The 16,747-nt window shown below is 62.3% G+C and overlaps 4 protein-coding genes across 4 annotated transcripts in view; 2 read left to right on the top strand and 2 right to left on the bottom strand.

Moving 5' to 3' along the window:
- Nucleotides 1-1,560: 1,560 nt before the first annotated feature.
- Nucleotides 1,561-4,644, top strand: F751_5349 (Phenylalanine-tRNA ligase, chloroplastic/mitochondrial; the record flags this gene model as incomplete). The annotated part of the gene is made up of 9 exons (XM_011403149.1): nucleotides 1,561-1,790; nucleotides 2,361-2,475; nucleotides 2,643-2,806; nucleotides 3,077-3,231; nucleotides 3,428-3,596; nucleotides 3,838-3,951; nucleotides 4,039-4,198; nucleotides 4,390-4,484; nucleotides 4,608-4,644. 9 exons carry the CDS (start codon nucleotides 1,561-1,563, stop codon nucleotides 4,642-4,644), a joined length of 1,239 nt encoding a protein of 412 aa, XP_011401451.1.
- A 1,407-nt stretch (nucleotides 4,645-6,051) lies between these two features.
- On the bottom strand, nucleotides 6,052-8,471 carry F751_5348 (putative membrane protein; the record flags this gene model as incomplete). Its single annotated transcript, XM_011403148.1, has 8 exons — nucleotides 6,052-6,194; nucleotides 6,314-6,510; nucleotides 6,687-6,742; nucleotides 6,956-7,133; nucleotides 7,278-7,378; nucleotides 7,564-7,738; nucleotides 7,899-8,056; nucleotides 8,238-8,471. 8 exons carry the CDS (start codon nucleotides 8,469-8,471, stop codon nucleotides 6,052-6,054), a joined length of 1,242 nt encoding a protein of 413 aa, XP_011401450.1.
- Nucleotides 8,472-8,770: 299 nt separating this feature from the next.
- On the top strand, nucleotides 8,771-16,139 carry F751_5347 (Nucleolar GTP-binding protein 2; the record flags this gene model as incomplete). Its single annotated transcript, XM_011403147.1, has 14 exons — nucleotides 8,771-8,996; nucleotides 9,130-9,752; nucleotides 9,962-10,038; nucleotides 10,560-10,670; nucleotides 11,343-11,440; nucleotides 11,705-12,034; nucleotides 12,499-12,632; nucleotides 12,741-12,806; nucleotides 12,966-13,167; nucleotides 13,383-13,521; nucleotides 13,708-13,858; nucleotides 14,136-14,246; nucleotides 14,655-15,728; nucleotides 15,954-16,139. The coding sequence occupies 14 exons, from the start codon at nucleotides 8,771-8,773 to the stop codon at nucleotides 16,137-16,139; spliced, it is 3,528 nt and encodes a 1,175-aa protein (XP_011401449.1).
- A 232-nt stretch (nucleotides 16,140-16,371) lies between these two features.
- Nucleotides 16,372-16,747, bottom strand: part of F751_5346 (30S ribosomal protein S10, chloroplastic) — a gene marked incomplete at both ends in the record, with an annotated part of 1,806 nt that continues 1,430 nt past the window's right edge. The window contains one exon of the mRNA XM_011403146.1: nucleotides 16,372-16,546. Coding sequence (XP_011401448.1) covers nucleotides 16,372-16,546 — 175 coding nt within the window. The remainder of the gene's footprint in view (nucleotides 16,547-16,747) is intronic.

Genomic DNA, 16,747 nt, shown 5'->3' with positions numbered 1-16,747 from the left:
TGGCGAGGAGACAGCTGGTGGTCCGTGGTGTGATTCTGGCCAGGGGATAGGCGGTGTGTCATGTGGGCGTGATTATCCGCTATGCAGGACTCCTTTATAAGCTTCCAATCGCACAACTGCGCCATTGCCTCAGCAGCAGATTTACCCCCCCCAAAACTTTCTCATCTGATGCTCGAATTGTCCCGCCACTTCCTAGCTCCACTGGTGGGGTGAATAGTGCATATCAGTGATCCACAGATGGCTGACGGCCATGAAGCATAGATGCAGCCGGTCCCATCGCCGGCGGTTCCCTAGGAACTGCTGTGCAGTATGGGTTAAGACTCCGGTGGAGGGTAATAAAGTGGATTATGGCAGCACGTGGCCGTCCCTCCTATCCGGGGCATATGCTGATCGAAGGGACGGGCACGTGCTGCCATAATCCACTTTGTTCCCCTCCACCGGAGTCTTAACCCATACTGCACAGCAGTTCCTAGGGAACTGCCGGCGACGGGACCGGCTGCATCTATGCTTCATGGCCGTCAGCCATCTGTGGATCACTGATATGCACTATTCACCCCACCAGTGGGGCTAGGAAGTGCCGGGACATTTCCAGCATCATAGAGAAAGGGAAGGTGTTAAGTCTGCTGCTGAGGCACCGGCGCATCCGTGTGATGGGCAGCTTATAATGGAGTCCTGCATACCCAATAACCCCGCCCGCATGACACACCGCCCATCTCCTTTGGCCAGAATCACACCACAGACCACCAGCTGTCTTCTCGCCAAACAATACCCCGCAGTATGCTGGGCAATCCACCAAGTCACTGCCGCCGAATGGCAGGTATCGCCCTCTGGTCTCCACCGTCAGCGATAGCTCCCGCACATGGCAACGCACGCTAGTCTCCGCTCCCATCTTGAGAGGGGAGGCGGCATGAGGCGGCAGACTGCTTCAGCAAGCAATTGAGGGCCAAATTAACCTTGCACCTGGTGTGGATCCCATGTCTGTAAACGACCAGCTTAGCAATCAGGCAGGAAGAGCGTGTGCGGGGTGGCAGTTCCTTCAGACGGGCAAACGACAGGAGGGGACCGCCCCTCCTCTGGCACCCCTCCTTGTGTCGCTGGAGGCCTCAACGGGGGGACGCCCCGGGCACGACCAACAGTTGCAGGCAGTACTCCATCTACCTTTCACTCGATACTTTACCCTTACAATGATATTTAGACACAACAATGTGCCGCGTGCGGCGCGTTCGCACCCCGACAGGACTTGCCATGTCCCTGTAAAGTTCGAAAATCTATCAACCAAACGAAGGGGTCTCGCAAGGCGAACAAGCACTTGAAGTCACAGGAAAAGCTTTTTCAGCAATGCTTGAGGGTAACATGTTATTTGAAGTGCGAGTTGTGACTTGTCCCAGGGGGGCGATAATGTGGTGAAAGAACGGTACTCCCCGGATAGAGTTTCGGGAGGGTGACCACCAAGCAATATTCCAGCGACTCGGTCCATGCATGCAAACCTGGAAAATTTGGGAGTAAACATCGTTTTTGAAATTGTATTGATATTAATATTTGTAAAGCTCTGCCGATAGCATGGCGGGGTGTTGTACCTTCCGGTATGGCACTGTCGCAGCACTCACCAGGAGCTTGCGAGTGGGTGAGCAGTGCGTGCGCATGTTTGAGGGGTACAGGCTTCCAAAATACGTCTGCTCCATCATCCGCGCCACTCCCCAGCGCAGTATCAGCGCCCTGGGCGTCCTGCGCGATCAGGAGTGGCCAGTTCCTCCCTTCGGCACCCACGCCTCGTCACCTCCCCTCGCGAGGTAAGTGATCCTGTCTTGCCGCCCATTCTGTAGCCTCCAATAGAGGGTAACCTGGATAGCTTTCCTTGTCCTGCAGGATTCGTGACGGGTGCAGGGCCCATTTGCGCCTCAGCAGCCGCGGCAGAACCCAGTGTTAGCACACCCGCGGAGAGGGGGTGTGCTCGCCCTCCACGCTCTGGTGAGTCCCTGCCTGCGCCACGCAGGCCACGAGTACAGTACCATGCTCATTCTGCTGGCCCTGAGATGCGCTGGTGTGTAGTCAAGCCTCCCCAAACCTGCCCTGTGAGGCTGAGGGCTTGCCACGAGCCCCTCCTCCAATGCAGAGATACTCACAGACCATCCCTCCAACAACGTCCCCGAGAGCATCTATGAGAAGTTGGGCGTCAATCTCCACCAGTGAGCTTCCTGGGGTCTAAGTGCCCTGTTACTTGCTGCCCATCAATGGTGTTCACAGATGTAGTGAAGGACTGTGAACAGAGTGACTTCGTGCTGTTCACGGAGTTGGTGGTCATGCCGATCTGTTCTGCTCACCCTCACCCCTCCCCACACCCTCACTCTGTTTTTCCCCAGACGGCCATCCCACCCGCTCGGCATCATCAAGACTTCCATCTACGAGTACCTCCAGAAGGCGGACCCCGCCCTGAAGACCTTTGATGACCTGTACCCCGTGGTCACGGTCAAGGCGGTGCGTGGCTCCTGCCTCACGGGCTGGACATGGGGGGGCACCCTCCTGTACCAGGCCGTGGCTGCTGGCTGGCTCCTCCTCCCACCTTGCGACAGGGCCAGGCTCCTGGCACACGCTCTCCGATCATGCATACCAATTGCCCCCGCTCCCCCCCTTCCATCGGCCAGAACTTTGATGATGTCTTGGTGCCCGCCGACCACGTCTCCCGCAACCCCAACGACACGTACTACGTGAGCGATGCCACCGTGCTGCGCTGCCACACCTCTGCACACCAGCTGGAGCTGCTGAAGCGCGGGGAGCCCGCCTTCCTCATCACCGGCGATGTGTACCGGTGGGTGGCAAAGGGCTTGGGAGTGGGTGCACAGGAAGGCGGGACAGTGGGAGAGGGGCCGGAATCCGGGACAGTGCCTCTCCCGCTGGAGAACTGAAGGCTCCTGGGTGCAAAACCTCAGCCTGGCATTCAAATTTGGCGTGATCAAGTAGGCTGTGAAGCGTGGTCTTGTCAATCCTCGGCCATCTAGGGCTCACACCAGGTGGAGCTCCCACCCCGTCCCGTTCCGTGGCAGCCGTGCCACTCACCCCCACACGTGCACTGCTGCAGGCGAGACAGCATCGACTCGACGCACTACCCGGTGTTCCACCAGATGGAGGGGCTGCGAGTGCTGGGTCCAGAGGACTGGGGCTCCATGGAGCCCACCCAGTATGCAGAGACGCAGCTCAAGCAGACCCTGGAGGGCCTTGCCCAGCACCTCTTTGGTGAGAGCAAGGGTGGGACAGATTGTTTGGCATGGAGGAGGATTGAGAGCAGAGGGCAATAGGCCCTCCTGATAGGCATGCCTGACCATCCTGAGCTCTGGAAGGCCTGCACGCCAGTCACGGCTCCTGCTCTCTGAGACGTTCCCCCATGCCCACCGGTGGCTGCAAATCCCCCCCCGCCCCCTTGTTTGTGCAGGTTCTGTGGAGATGCGGTGGGTGGATGCCTACTTCCCCTTCACCGAGCCCTCTTTCGAGCTGGAGATTCTGTTCAAGGGGGAGTGGCTGGAGGTGCTGGGGTGCGGCGTCACCCAGCAGTCCATCGTGGATGACGGAGGTTTTGCAGGCCGCAAGGCCTGGGCATTCGGGTGAGCACCCTGGTCATTCCGGGAGTGCAGGAGGAACAGGACGGCATCTGTGCTGAAGCGGTGGCAACTTGTTGCATGGGGTTGCAGTGTCAGGACCCACAGGGCATCATCTGCTTGGCCTGGCAAAGAAGGCCCCCCCATCGGCTGTTGTGGGTACGCTCGGCATCCCAAGCAGCGAGGCATGCTGGGACCCCTGCTCCACCCACAGTACCGAGCCAGCTCTTCCTGCTTTCCTTTGCAGCCTTGGTCTGGAGCGTCTGGCCATGGTCCTGTTTGACATCCCAGACATCCGGCTGTTCTGGACGGAGGACTCGCGCTTCCTGTCCCAGTTCAAGGCCGGCAGCATGAAGACAAAGTGGGTGGTGCAGCGAGGCAAGCGCACGAATCGCCTGGACAGCCTCTCTCCCTCACCCCCCCCCTCCCTCGCGCCCCGCACGCCCAGGTTCAAGCCCTACAGCAAGTACCCGCCCTGCTTCAAGGACGTGGCATTCTGGCTGAGCGACAGCTTCACCGAGAACAACCTGTGCGAGGTGGTGCGTGCCGTGGCGGGGGACCTCGTGGAGGAGGTGAAGCTCATCGACAGCTTCACACACCCAAAGACGGTGGGTGGTTGAGTTCGCTGGGGGCTGCGTTTCAGGAGCACAGCTGTCCCTGGGAGCATGCCAGCCACGCGTGGTCGCTTGAGGTGTCAATCCACTCGTGGATGGGTACTGCGAGACCCGACTGGGCTGCGGTGGCGATTTGAGCATGGACATCCACACACCCCATTCCCTCGACCTCCTGACACCCCCAGGGCAAGACGAGCCACTGCTACCGCATTGCATACCGCTCCATGCAGCGCAGCCTCACAGACGAGGAGATCAATGAGCTCCAGTGGACCGTCCGCCGGTGAGGAGGATGAGTGTTTGGGAGTCGGTCGAGGGCTGTTGAAGGTCGTGGTGCTGAACGCCTGAGGCTTGTGGCACACGATAGAGGATACTCAGAAGGGAAATCCCTCTTCCTCAACCGCAGCGACATTGAGAACCAGCTGAAAGTAGAGCTGCGATGAGCCAAGGATCCTTGCCCTCCCCAAAGAGGCCTGCCTGCTTGTCATCTCAGCTTGTACATTTCTGGTGCAACAACCTGGGCTCACGTTGGGAAGGAGGATCATGGGAGGGGAGCGGCTGCTGGGTGAGTCCATTATACCAGGCCAGAGCATCAATACCTGTGCTTTGAGTGCAAACACGTGGATCTGGAATACAAGTTCAGCTGAAGGACCGTGGAGCGAGTGTGTGCTGGGGCGGGAGTACCCGTGAAAGGAGCACCAGCGGTGCTCTATGTGCTGAGAGACTGGTTGTAAGCCGCCAGCTCCCGTTCATACCTCGCCTTGTCTCGCGCCGCCATGTCAAAGTAGGGCTGCAGCCAAGGAGTGCATGTGCTTAGAGAGGCTGTGATTTGTTCAGACATGGCTCCAAGGAATTGTGTCATGCGCAAGCCATGGGCGTCATTGTACAGCCCACAATCACTTTTGGTGCATGCAGCGTGCGTTACCTTAATCAGGAGCTTTCCTCTCCAGCCCGACACTGACAATCGTCCCTGAGAAGCAAACTCAATCCCCCACCCATGGCGGAAAGCATGACGCACACCGACCTTCTTGACCTCCATGGTCTCCTCTTGCCACCGCTTCCCCATCTCCCTTCCCATATCTCCCAGGCTGAGGCTGGGGTGCTCCTGTTTGAGGAGCTCACGCTTGTCCTTGCAGTAGTGTATGTCTGCGTTGCCGGGATTTGCGGTGCTTCTCGTACACGATGGGGAAGAGAGGCCTGGATCTGCGAGGCCAGCTACACAGTCTTGAACACCATGCTCACATGCGCCAGACGGCTTCTTCGGGGTGCGAGGATCCTTCTTGGGCTTGATCTTGGTGCCCTTCGTGAGGATATCGGCCTTTGCGTCCTTGGGCTGCACACGAGGCGAGGGCGTGCCATGAGAGGGCCTCACGCATGCCCATACATGTTGTGAGCAAGGCAAGCTCCGGGGCTCACCATAACACCCCGAGGTGTACTCGCGTGCGCAGCTCCTCGAGTCCTTGGTGGGCCGCGTTCTGGGAACTTGTCGTCAACACTATGATACCCAGGTTTCACTAGCTGTCGGGCACGTTCTAAGATCCTCTCCCGGCGCAGCAGGGTTTAACTCCGCCCGGCATCCCGGTGTTCGAAGCCGTGGTGCTCAGTACCAGGGTCTAGGTCCGCCCAAATGTGAAATGAGGTTTGCCGGCCCCTCCCCCATGACTGACTGGCACTCTCCCAACTTCCATTTCCAAATTCGATTTCCCAAGTGCCAGAAGGGGTTTATGCTTGGAGAGAGCAACAAAAGTGCAAGGAGGTGCAGTTCCGGGTGGAGAGCTTCAAGTGTTGGTACAGGGGAGGCCAGGACGCTTTGGGAAGGTTCCCTTGCCATTCACTCATCCTGGGCAATGCTACATTGGCGGTTGCGCCGGGTGCCCGTCTGCGTCGTGCTGCCGGGCCGCCCCAGTTTTCAGATCGCCCCCGCTGCCCTTTGAGCTGGCGCCCAGCCCGGCAATGTACTTCCTCGAGAACACGTCAAAGTAGAACGTCGCTCCTGGGTTGGGTGGGAGTGTGCGGGTGGGGATGCGAGCACCTTCCTTGCCCAGTCAAGCGGCAGGGCACAGGGTCGCACAACAGCTCGTCAGGACCCCTCTGGACAGCCCCGGGCCTCACCGCTCCAGGCCGAGGCGGTGAACTGGATCACCAGGAAGGCCTCGCAGGCCAGCTGGTACCGCCACCAGACGGAGGTCAGCACCAGGGTCGCGGCGCAGAGGCCCACGTGCATAGCCATGTACACGGCGGGCTGCAGCGCGTGAGGAAAGCGTAGCACCACCGCGCCGAACAGGCTGCGGCGGTTGGAGGTCGCAAACCTGCGGGCGCGAGGCATTGCGGGATTCTAAATTTGTGCTGGTGGTTGCATGGCGGGGTGACTCCCCCCTTGACCCAGGAGCCTGGCCTGCATCGTGGGGAGGAAGCCCCGGCCCGCTCCGCTGCAAGCACCGACGGCCATGAGATCCCAGCGGGTGCAAAACATCCCGGCCCTCACTTGAACAGGGTTTCGTAGCCCCGCTGCTCTATCCTGCTGGAGCTGATGACAAACACCTGCACCAAGGAGATGCGAGGACGGGGTGGAAGGACGTACTCGTTTGCTGACGCTGGGATGGAAATCAGTGAGGCCACTTGCCCACCGAGAGGTTGAAAACCTGCTCCCTGCCCTGATACTACACAAGAGATCAGGGGTGCCTTCAGACAGCATCCCAGGCAACCACCGCAGCAGCTGGAGTACATGGTTGCCTCTCACACCCTCCAAGGCACCTTGAGGTAGTAGAGGACCGCCCAGATGAGGTAGGGGACCAGGGGGAGGAAGAATAGCTCACGCAGGCTGGTGGACTCCCAGGCACTGCGGGCCTCCGCGGAAGAGGCCAGGTAATCCACCACCTGGGAGGGGGGGTGCCAGCGTGCCGCATAGCTGACGCAGGCCGGGAACCAGTGCCTGCGCTTGGTGGTGTGGGCAAGGAATCAACGGGGCTGCTGAAGCGCCAACTCCTGCTGCCAAGGGTAGAGAGGACAGGAACTCCACGAAGCTACCCCGGGTCACTCAGTCTCACGACCAGGAAACTCAGATGGCAATGCTCACAGGAAGTGCGACGTCATCTTGTCGAGGGAGTGTGGCACCAGACTGTTGCGGAAGGCCACGATGCTCCACACGAGGGGCCCCAGATTTAGTGCAAACGTGACCTGTCGGATCCAGGAGGAGAGGGTGCGGGAGGGAGCTTAGGGACTGGGATACGCAGCAGCCAGGTGCGAATCGAGTGGGCTGCCATGGGGCCTGCGGTGCTCGGGCCACGAGAGCCCCTCTGTTACCCACAAGCCGCACTCCATCCCCAATCCATCATGGCCCTGGCTGCCATCCATGCTCTCACCTTGATCCATGCGATGCTGGTGGGGAAGAGCCAGAGCTGTATGAGGAGGACCACCTGGGCTGCATAGCAGAGGTCAAAGAGGAAGTAGTGCCAGCGCTTATAGCGGTACACCACCCAGCGTATGCAGAAGAGGACGGCTGCCTTCACAGTGTACAGCTGGTAGAAGGACTGGGGACTGCATGATGTGGAGGTGGGTTGGGCATCGGGTTAGGGTAACAAATCCCGCTCCAGGTGCCCCAGCCATTCTCAATATCAACCCCTTGTCCCAATGCAGTCTGACTGGCATGGACAGGGCATCAGACCGTCCAACACCCCTACAGACCCCAGGCACTCACTAGCATCCAAGCCAGTATGCGGAGAGGTAGAGGTCGACGGTGCAGACCACGAAGATGAGCTTGTCGCGCATCAGCGTCCGGGCGGGGCTCTTCTGCTTTGCGATCATCTTGCGCACCGTGTCCTTCAGCTCCGCCCTGATCAGGTGCTTGATGTTGATCTGCGGAGGTGAAAGGAGCGCAGGGTGAGGCCCTGAGGCTGGGCTTGCCAGACCCCAGCCAGGGGCATGCAGTCCGGTGGCGAGCCACATGCAGGCAGCAGGGGGGCGGTGCGCATGCACTGGGTGCGACCCTCCCACCTGCATGCGCTATGTTTAGTGCGAGGAGCCCAGGACCACGAACCTGGTCGAAATTCTCCAGCTCATATTCCCAGTCACTGTCGTCACTGACGCTGTCCCCCTGGGCGCTCAGCGCCGCCGCAAAGTCTTGACTACCCAGAGCACCCACGGCCTCGGCCAGGATGCCCCGCTGCACCGCCAGGGAGCGAGGGGAGAAAGTGGGGGGCTCGTCCTCCTCCCCCAGGGCGGCGCTGTTGCTGGGAATCTCCGGCAGCGTGCCCGGACCGTGGCTGGTCATGGCAGGGAGACCCAACCGATGCTGAGTGGCGTAGGTTTGTGAGCAGATGCCCTTGCGGTGGGGGTCAAACGGGGTGTTTGGAACGAATTCGAAACGTTGCGGGGTCCAGCTAAGCAGGGAAGCTTGTGCGCCTGCGGCTCGGCAGTTTCCTCCCAGGGCGCGACCTTTCGAAAATGACGGAACCCCGCTGTGCCAGGCCCAGTGTGATCTGAGCACCCCTGCCGACACAGGGATGCTGGAGCATGTTGGTTCCCCAGATCAAAACCCTCCGACGTGTATCGAATGCTAGGGTCTCAGTCATGTCGAGGGCGTGCCTTGGGCTCCGACGGGCCTGGTGGGTGGGCTGGTGGGCTATACTGGCCATCGTCTCCCTGCACACCGCGAGGGATGCGCTCGCCCCATCGGCATGTGAAACAACGTACCTATGGCAGGCCTATGAAGAAATTTTGCTTCCTTCGAATGTGGGCCAGCAGCGGGGGTACCGCCTGATCAGATACGTGGACAACCCCACTGAGGAGGCACAAGGTGGGGGAGTGTTTAATTCTGAGCCCAGAAGATGGTGTGCGGGGGGTTCTCATGGCCTCACCCTCTCTAAAACGCTGTTGATTTGCTAATGGAATAAGCTCTCCAGGAGTTCCTCATCCCTGCCTGTTCCCAGGCCGATTGGGATACAATGGCAGCATACTCCACACCGTGATCTTCGTGCATGGGCACCTGGGCACCCCGGAGCAGATGCGGTCCCTGGCCTCTCAGACCGGCAGGGAGCTAGTGAAGCGCTGGCGGGCGGGCGGCGGGGAGCTGCCCGTGCGGTGGCTGGCGCCTGACTTTGGCCGAGAGGCCTCGGCCCTGGACCACTCGCTGCTGGTGCCACAGTCTCAGTACCTGTACGACTGCCTGCAGTACCTCCAGCCCCGCAACCCCAGCCCCTCGGGCGGCGTGGTGCTGGTGGGGTATAGCATGGGCGTGCTGACGGCGCAGGCCCTGCTGAGCCGCATGGCCTCCGACCAGGACCCCCTCCTACCCAGCATCAGGGCCTTCCTCCGCCTCGCCGAACCAGGAACGCGCGCCTTCCCGGCCCTCCTGCCCTCGCCGGGGACGGGGAGACTCCTGCGCGGCGGCGGCCCGGGTCTCGGCCACGTGCCGAGCCTGGGCGTCGTGCCTGGGAAGGGCGACGGGCTCATCCCCGATACGCTGGGTCTGAATCCGGGGTCGCAGGGGGCGGGCCCACCTCGTGTGCTGATGCAGGACGTGCCCGGGGTCTGGACCGGCGGCAGTCACAAGGTCCGCGAGCGTGGGGTTGAGGTCTCTGAGCGCACGGGGGGAAGCCTTGCTGTGCCTGAGGCCCTGTAGGTTGCAGTGCCCATGTCCCAGCGCCAGTAACTTTCCGCTCGAGGACACTGCACAAATGGCATGGTCTGGTCACCCCAGACAACCACCCAGGCCAGCCTGGAGCAGCCAGCCTGAGACCCAGCCCCACCCCGCCACCGCAGTCCATCCTTTCCTGCAACCAGCTGGTCTGCCGGCTGGCCGGCGGCATCGTCGACGCCCTGCACTGCGCTGACTCAGCGTGCGTCCGAGCTGTGCTCCAGCGGCGCCTCATGCCCACGATGACGGCCACCTTTCTGGGGCTGACCGCTGCGACGGAGCAGGCCGTGGCGCCGCATGACTGCACACACCTGGGCAGGCAGCGTCCCTCGGGGGCCTGGGAGGCTGCCGGGCATGTGGCATCAAGCAGGAAGACATGGCCCGCTCCAGGGCAGCAGCGCGTGCGGCATCTGCTCCTGCTGCCGGCGCTGGGCGGGCAGGGGACCTGGGCTGTCACGGTCGGTGGCAGGCCTGTGGACCTGGAGAAGGGAGCCTTCCCTCTGCCACCCTGGCGGGGCCAGACAGACCGGAGCAGCGCCAGGTCAGCAGGCGACGGGCTTTGATGGATTGTAGGGGAGGAGGGCATTGTTCTGAAAAAAAGGAAGGGATCTCTGTCAATTGATGCTCCTTGACACCCAGATACTGGTGCGATCCCACAGCTCTTGAGTGCTGCCGCGCGCACTCGTTCTCACCTTTGTGCATGCCTGCCGCCCCCATCATCAGGCCATGGCAAGAGATCATGGCGGGCGTGGACTGGCTGGCAAACGCCACGCACCTCCTCAGCCTTGATGTGAACAGCGGGGAAGAGGTAACGCTCCATGCCCACGGCAACCGGTCTAGATCAACCTTTGTTCCCTGGCAGCTGGCTTGCCAGCTGTGCCTCCGCCCTCCCTCGGCGGCGGCTGCGGGGTGTGAAGCGAGCAGACTGGTCCTGCCCGAGCTCGTGCTGCGTCCAGGGTCTACCTTGGCCCTGCCGCCTGGCCACCCTTTCATGCATGCCCTTGTCATGCCCAGCCACGGCCTGGTAGCCCGCCTTCCCTCGGCATTCGGCCCGGGCATTCTTCCCTGGCGGGTCCTGGGAAGGCAAGTGCCGGATGGAGACTCCCCATGGGGGACTCAGGAGGGAGAGGAGCAGGCCGCCTGCGGCGGCCCGCTGCTCCTTGGCCAGGCGCCGGAATCTGGCGGGTGGACCAACTCAGCCGCCATTCGCCACGATGGGCAGCCCCGGGTGCAGCTGTGGCGGGGCGGGGCCGCCGCGGCCGACACGTAGCCCGGCAGTGGGTGGTCCTGAGCGACCCGCTCTGCCGTTTGGAGCTCAGGTCCGCGCATGCGAGGCTGGTGTGGCGGACACCGCGCTGGGCGTGCTGGGTGCGCTTGTGATACCCACATCATGCATGCAAGGAGCAGGAGTAGCGGCTGGAGGCGTGACAGCAAGTGCATTGTGGACCATCCTTTGGCCGAGTATCCTGCTTCTGACTCGAGATTCCCACGATCCCTTGCACCCAGGCTGGAGTGGGACGTGCTGGCGTGGCTGGCGGCGCGCCTGCATGCCCGAGCTGCTGCCCTCCCTGCCCTGCTGATGGCCTGCACGGTGCCGGGTGCGGGTACGGAGATGGGCCCTCACCCTCTGAACCTGGCAGCGCTCCTGGCAATCAGCTCCCAGTCTGGATCCTGGTTGGAGGCTGTGGGGCTGCTTTTCCTCGCCCAGGGCATGGCCAGCATCCTCGTACAGGCTTGCAAGCACAGGGGCATGCTTGTTGGGGCAGCGAGCGAGGCGATGGGGCTGGCACTCGTTCAGGCCAAACGAGGCGGCGGAGAGGTCGAGAATGCTGATGCTGCACGGGCGCCAGGACCCGCTCGCCATCCAGCCGCGGCGCCGCCCCTGGTCTGGGCCCTCATCGCTGGCAGCTGCCTGGTCCACCGCAGCCTGCCCCCGGTCCTGGGCCTCGGCTGGGCGGCATGTGGAACCTCGGAGCCGCAGCGCCTGGCGCACCTGGCGGCCTCGGCGCTGGCCCCCGCGGCGCAGCTGGCGGGCTGGGGCCTGGGCGGCAACTGGGCCGCGACGCCCCTGGACGCCAGCTCAGCAGCGCTGACCTTGCTGGGACTGCGAGCCTGTGCGGCGGGCCGGCTGCCGCTGCAGCAGACAGCGCTGCTGGGCCACCTGCAGGCCCTCGCCATGGCAACCGCAGCGCTCTCTGGTCAGCATGCAAGTTGCGTGTACTGGGCAGCGGGGGCAGCGGCCTTGGAGGGTGGGGTCGCATGGAGGAGGAGGAAGAGACGGTGTAACAAGCAGATCTGAGCATCTGTCATGAAAGTGGAGGCGACTGCCGAGTGATCATTTTGTCTTTTCTTGGGATGTGCATGGGAATGTTTGATTGAATGCTAGATGCATAGTGTCGGTCAGTGTCCTGGAACGGATCCTGAGATTCTACCGTCCTGAATTTTTGTTTGCCGCCGGCGGTCACACCCGCGCGGGCGGCTCGCTGGGGAGTGCGCGCCTGGGCATGCGTACACAATGTTTACGTTCAGCATCAGCTGAACTCTCTCCTCGTCAAACTCATAGCTAGGTATTCAAGTACCTGCATTGCATGCCGCGTCTCTGTCCCTCATAGCTCTCGTTCGGGGAGGGCCACCCCTCACTCGTGCTCCTAGTCCTTAGCAGGCCCTCGTGCCTTTGCGCACGCAATGGCCAAGGGAAGCAACAAGGCGGGGACCCCCAAGTCCAACCCCAAACACTCCAATGACAAGAACCGCGCCAACTCCGTCAGCAAGGACGGCATGCGGAGCGCCAGCACGGTGAGGGGGTCCGCCGAGCCTGCATGCACCAGGGAGAGTGCTCGTGGCATGCTAATTTTGTGGTCTTCTTAGACTCGAGCATGGCGCCTTGCTGCCCCTTGCGCGCAGGTGCGCCGTCTGGCCATGTACAAGACACGGCCGAACCGCAACAAGGATGGAAAAATCATCTCGCACGTGAGTTGCACATGAGGAAGGGGGTTGGATGCGCCAGATGCCACGAGACTGCATGTGTGGACACAGCTGCAAGCTCTCAGCATACCGTGTATGGGAGGAGGGTGTGCGTTGGCCACTCGCTCCCTACCCCATCCACCTCTCGCCGGCTGCTCGATGCAGGAGCTGCAAAGCAAGGAGCTGCCCAGCACCCGCATCCAGCCAGACCGCCGCTGGTTTGGCAATACGCGTGTCATTGGCCAGAAGCAGCTCGAGGTGTTCCGTGAGGAAATGGCGGCCAAGGTGGCCGACCCCTTCACCGTCCTCGTCAAGGAGAAGAAGCTCCCACTTTCGCTCCTCAGCGACCCTTCCACAAATTTTGCCGGTGGGTTGTGTTTTCGTGGACACCAGCGTGCCCTGGGGCGACACTCTGGGGCTGCTCCTCTTGCCTTCTTTCCTCGGGAGTTGGGTTTGACGATTGACGGATGCCTTGTGAATGAACCCCAGCATCCAACAGATCTGGGTACTCACCTGAGAATCCACTCCGCTGCTCAACAACCAGCACACACTGCAAGGATGACACCTCTGTACGCACCGCAGGCAGGGCTGCCCGTAATGGGCTGGTGGCGACTCAGCCCTTTGCCGACACCTTTGGGAAGAAGCAGCGGCGGAAGAAGCCAAAGCTCTCGGCAGAGAGCTACCAGGGTCTGTTGGACCGCGCCGAGACTGTGGAGGGGAGGTGAGTGTACACTTGTGGCTGGGCGGTTGGCCTCTGTTTCCTGGGAACGGGCTGGACAGGCCAAGCACCGATATGCCACCAAGCCCCCTTGCGCTGACTGGTGAAAGGGGTCGCCACCCCAGCTGCAGCACCCTCCACCCATTTCCAGCCCACTCGTTGACTCGATACCCAACCTTCTCCGCCCAGTTTCACGAGCAAGGCCGACGCTGTTGGTCCCTCCGACCCCTTTGCCGACATCCGGCCTGCAGCCCAGGAGTCCGTCTTCTTCAAGGGCCAGTCCAAGCGCATCTGGGGCGAGCTGTACAAGGTCCTCGACTCCTCAGACGTCGTCATCCAGGTCTGGGCTGTGCTGTGGGGCTGTGCTGGGGTTTCCCCTGGCGTCGAGCTGCATCCCACCCCCCTCCCTTCTCAGTGCTGTGGCCGGCGATGATCACCCTTGCTTGTCCGTACCATCTGATATTCAGTGACGATGAAGGCATTTGTTTCGTGTCTGAGGCCCACACACTTGAGGGGCGGCGCATGCTGTGAGCGCATGCGCCGTCTGAGCGCCCATGGGCGAGATGCTGGCCTGCGAGCCTCCCTCCTGATCGATACTTGCTCGAACACTGCGGCAGGTGATCGACGCACGGGACCCGCTGGGCACACGCTGCCGCTTCCTGGAGCAGCACCTGAAGAAGAATGCGCGGCACAAGCACATGATCCTGCTGCTCAACAAGTGTGACCTGGTGAGCGAGCGGATGGAGGGCCTGGGGATGTTGGGATGGCTGGGGCAAAGCAGCTCTCCTCACATATCTCCCATGGCCGATGAGGAACACACTTGCTTGTCCGTACCATCTGATGAACAGTGACGATGAAAGCATATCCTTACAGTCCTGAGGCCTTGTTACCGGGGTGCCTGAAGTTTATGTGTGCCCGATCAGGGTGTGGCAGGGGGGGGAATTCGAGCAGTGCACCGCTTCCACCGCATCGCCCCCCTCGGCTGCACTGCGGGTGACGTTCTGCTCTCATACCATGACCTTAGGCTCGTGTATGCAGTCCGCCACCCACCTAATCCTCGCGTCTCAGTGGCAACCCTCATTTCATGGACCCACTGAACCCCCCCCCCACCCCCCACCCCCCCCTCCTCCCCACAGGTCCCCGCCTGGGTCACTAAGCGCTGGCTGCACACGCTGTCCAAGGAGTTCCCCACGCTGGCCTTCCACGCCTCGGTGACCAACCCCTTTGGCAAGGGCAGCCTGCTGGGCCTGCTGCGCCAGCTGTCCCGCCTGCGCAGCGACAAGCAGTACATCTCGGTGGGCCTGGTGGGCTACCCCAACGTGGGCAAGTCCTCGGTGATCAACACGCTGCGCTCCAAAAAGGTGTGCAAGGTGGCCCCCGTCCCCGGCGAGACCAAGGTCTGGCAGTACATCACGCTGACCAAGAAGATCTTCCTCATCGACTGCCCCGGCGTCGTGTACAACGGCACCACGGACACCGAGTCGGATGCCATCCTCAAGGGCGTGGTGCGCGTGGAGAGCCTGGAGGAGGCCGCCGACCACGTGGGCGAGGTGCTGGCGCGGGTGAAGCCGCAGTACCTGCGCCGCGCCTACAAGCTGGAGGCCTGGGAGGACGCGGAGGACTTCCTGTCACAGCTGGCGCGCGCCGCGGGGAAGCTGAACAAGGGTGGCGAGCCCGACCTGAACACTGTGGCCAAGATGGTGCTCCTGGACTGGCAGCGCGGGCGGATCCCCTTCTTCTCCCTGCCCCCAGACCACGTGGACGAGCGGGACGGGGTGGAGGGCGACGCCGCCGCGGCACTGGCGGCGGAGCAGGAGGAGGAGGACGACGACGCGCTGGTCGTGGGCGGTGTGACGGAGGAGGACGCCGCCGCCGTCCCCGACGGGGACCCAATCAAGGCAGCGGCTGCGGCGCGCGCGCTGACGGCGGCCGCGGCCGAGGAGATCCAGGCGCAACGGGCGGGGGCCATCCCCGTGCGCCATGCCTTCTTCTCCCCCGAGGACGGGGGGGAGGGCGGCCAGGACCTGAGCGGCGATGACTCGGAGGGCGACGCCTCTGACGGCAGCGAGGAGGAAGAGGAGCACAATGGGGAAGAGGCGGCCGCGGGGGCCGAAGGCGAGGCCCCCGCGGCGTCTGACGACGACGACGACGCGGAGGCAGGGTATGGCGAGGGCGGGCTGAGCTGGGAGGCCGTCCTCCAGAGCATACAGGTATGTTGGTTTGCGTCACAGTGTTGGGTGGTGCGGAATGCATGCAGTACTCGAGACATGCTTAGACATGCTGTTGGCTTCAGAGAGGGCTGCTTGTGCCTGCGCCGTCCAGCCATGGAATCCGCCCTGCGAGGTTTCGGAGTGCCTGTGCAGTGCATGACTCGCACTCTGCCATGCCGCGCCATCTACTCTGCAGCTAAATACTCTAACCTGGTCACCGCACAGGAGCCTGGGGCAGCCGAGGATGAGGACGAGCTGGAGGAGGAGCCAACGATCACCGTCCCTGCCCCCAAAAAGCAGAGGGCTGGAGCCGCTGGGCCGGCGAAGCGGAGGGGTGGAGCTGATGCGGGGGGCCGGAAGAGGAAGGCAGCGATAGGCACGCCTGACAAGCGCAAGCGGAGAGCCGGCTAGGGAGAGGAGGAGTCTCGGTACCCTTTGAGGCACACCTTTCGGATCCCATCCTTGCACACACACACCCCCCACCCCCCCGCGCAAAATTGTACACTAGGATGACGGGATGAGCGCTCCTCAGTCCCCCTTCCCCTGAATGGAGCCCATGCTCACAACCCCTTACTTCCTTGTATCTTTGACACCACTGCCTGAGGCAACCACTGTGGAGTCTGTTACCCTTGCACGGCACACATCAGAGCTTGACGTCGATGTTCACGCCCGCGGGGATCTCCAGCTGCATGAGCTTGTCCACAGTCTCGGCAGACAGGTTCTTGACGTCGAGGAGGCGGGAGTGGGTGCGCTGCTCGAACTGCTCCCGTGCATCCTTGTTCACGTGCGGGGAGCTGAGCACGGTCCACTTCCGTATCCTGCACGAAGAGAAGGAGGGGCATCGACTGATGTGATAAGAGGTCAAGCGGTGAAGAGCAACATGGGGATGGTGGTGGAAGCTGAAGGTATCGCATCTAGCTTTACTGCAGCCATGCGTACAGGAGCCCAGTACAAGCTGCTGCTGCCGTCCCCCCCCCCCCCCCCCCCCCCGGGGGGGCGGCCCCCCGGGGGGGGGGGGG

Source organism: Auxenochlorella protothecoides, assembly GCF_000733215.1.
Source record: "Auxenochlorella protothecoides strain 0710 unplaced genomic scaffold scaffold61, whole genome shotgun sequence".
Classification (NCBI taxonomy): domain Eukaryota; kingdom Viridiplantae; phylum Chlorophyta; class Trebouxiophyceae; order Chlorellales; family Chlorellaceae; genus Auxenochlorella; species Auxenochlorella protothecoides.
This window is presented reverse-complemented; position numbering and strand designations above follow the sequence as displayed.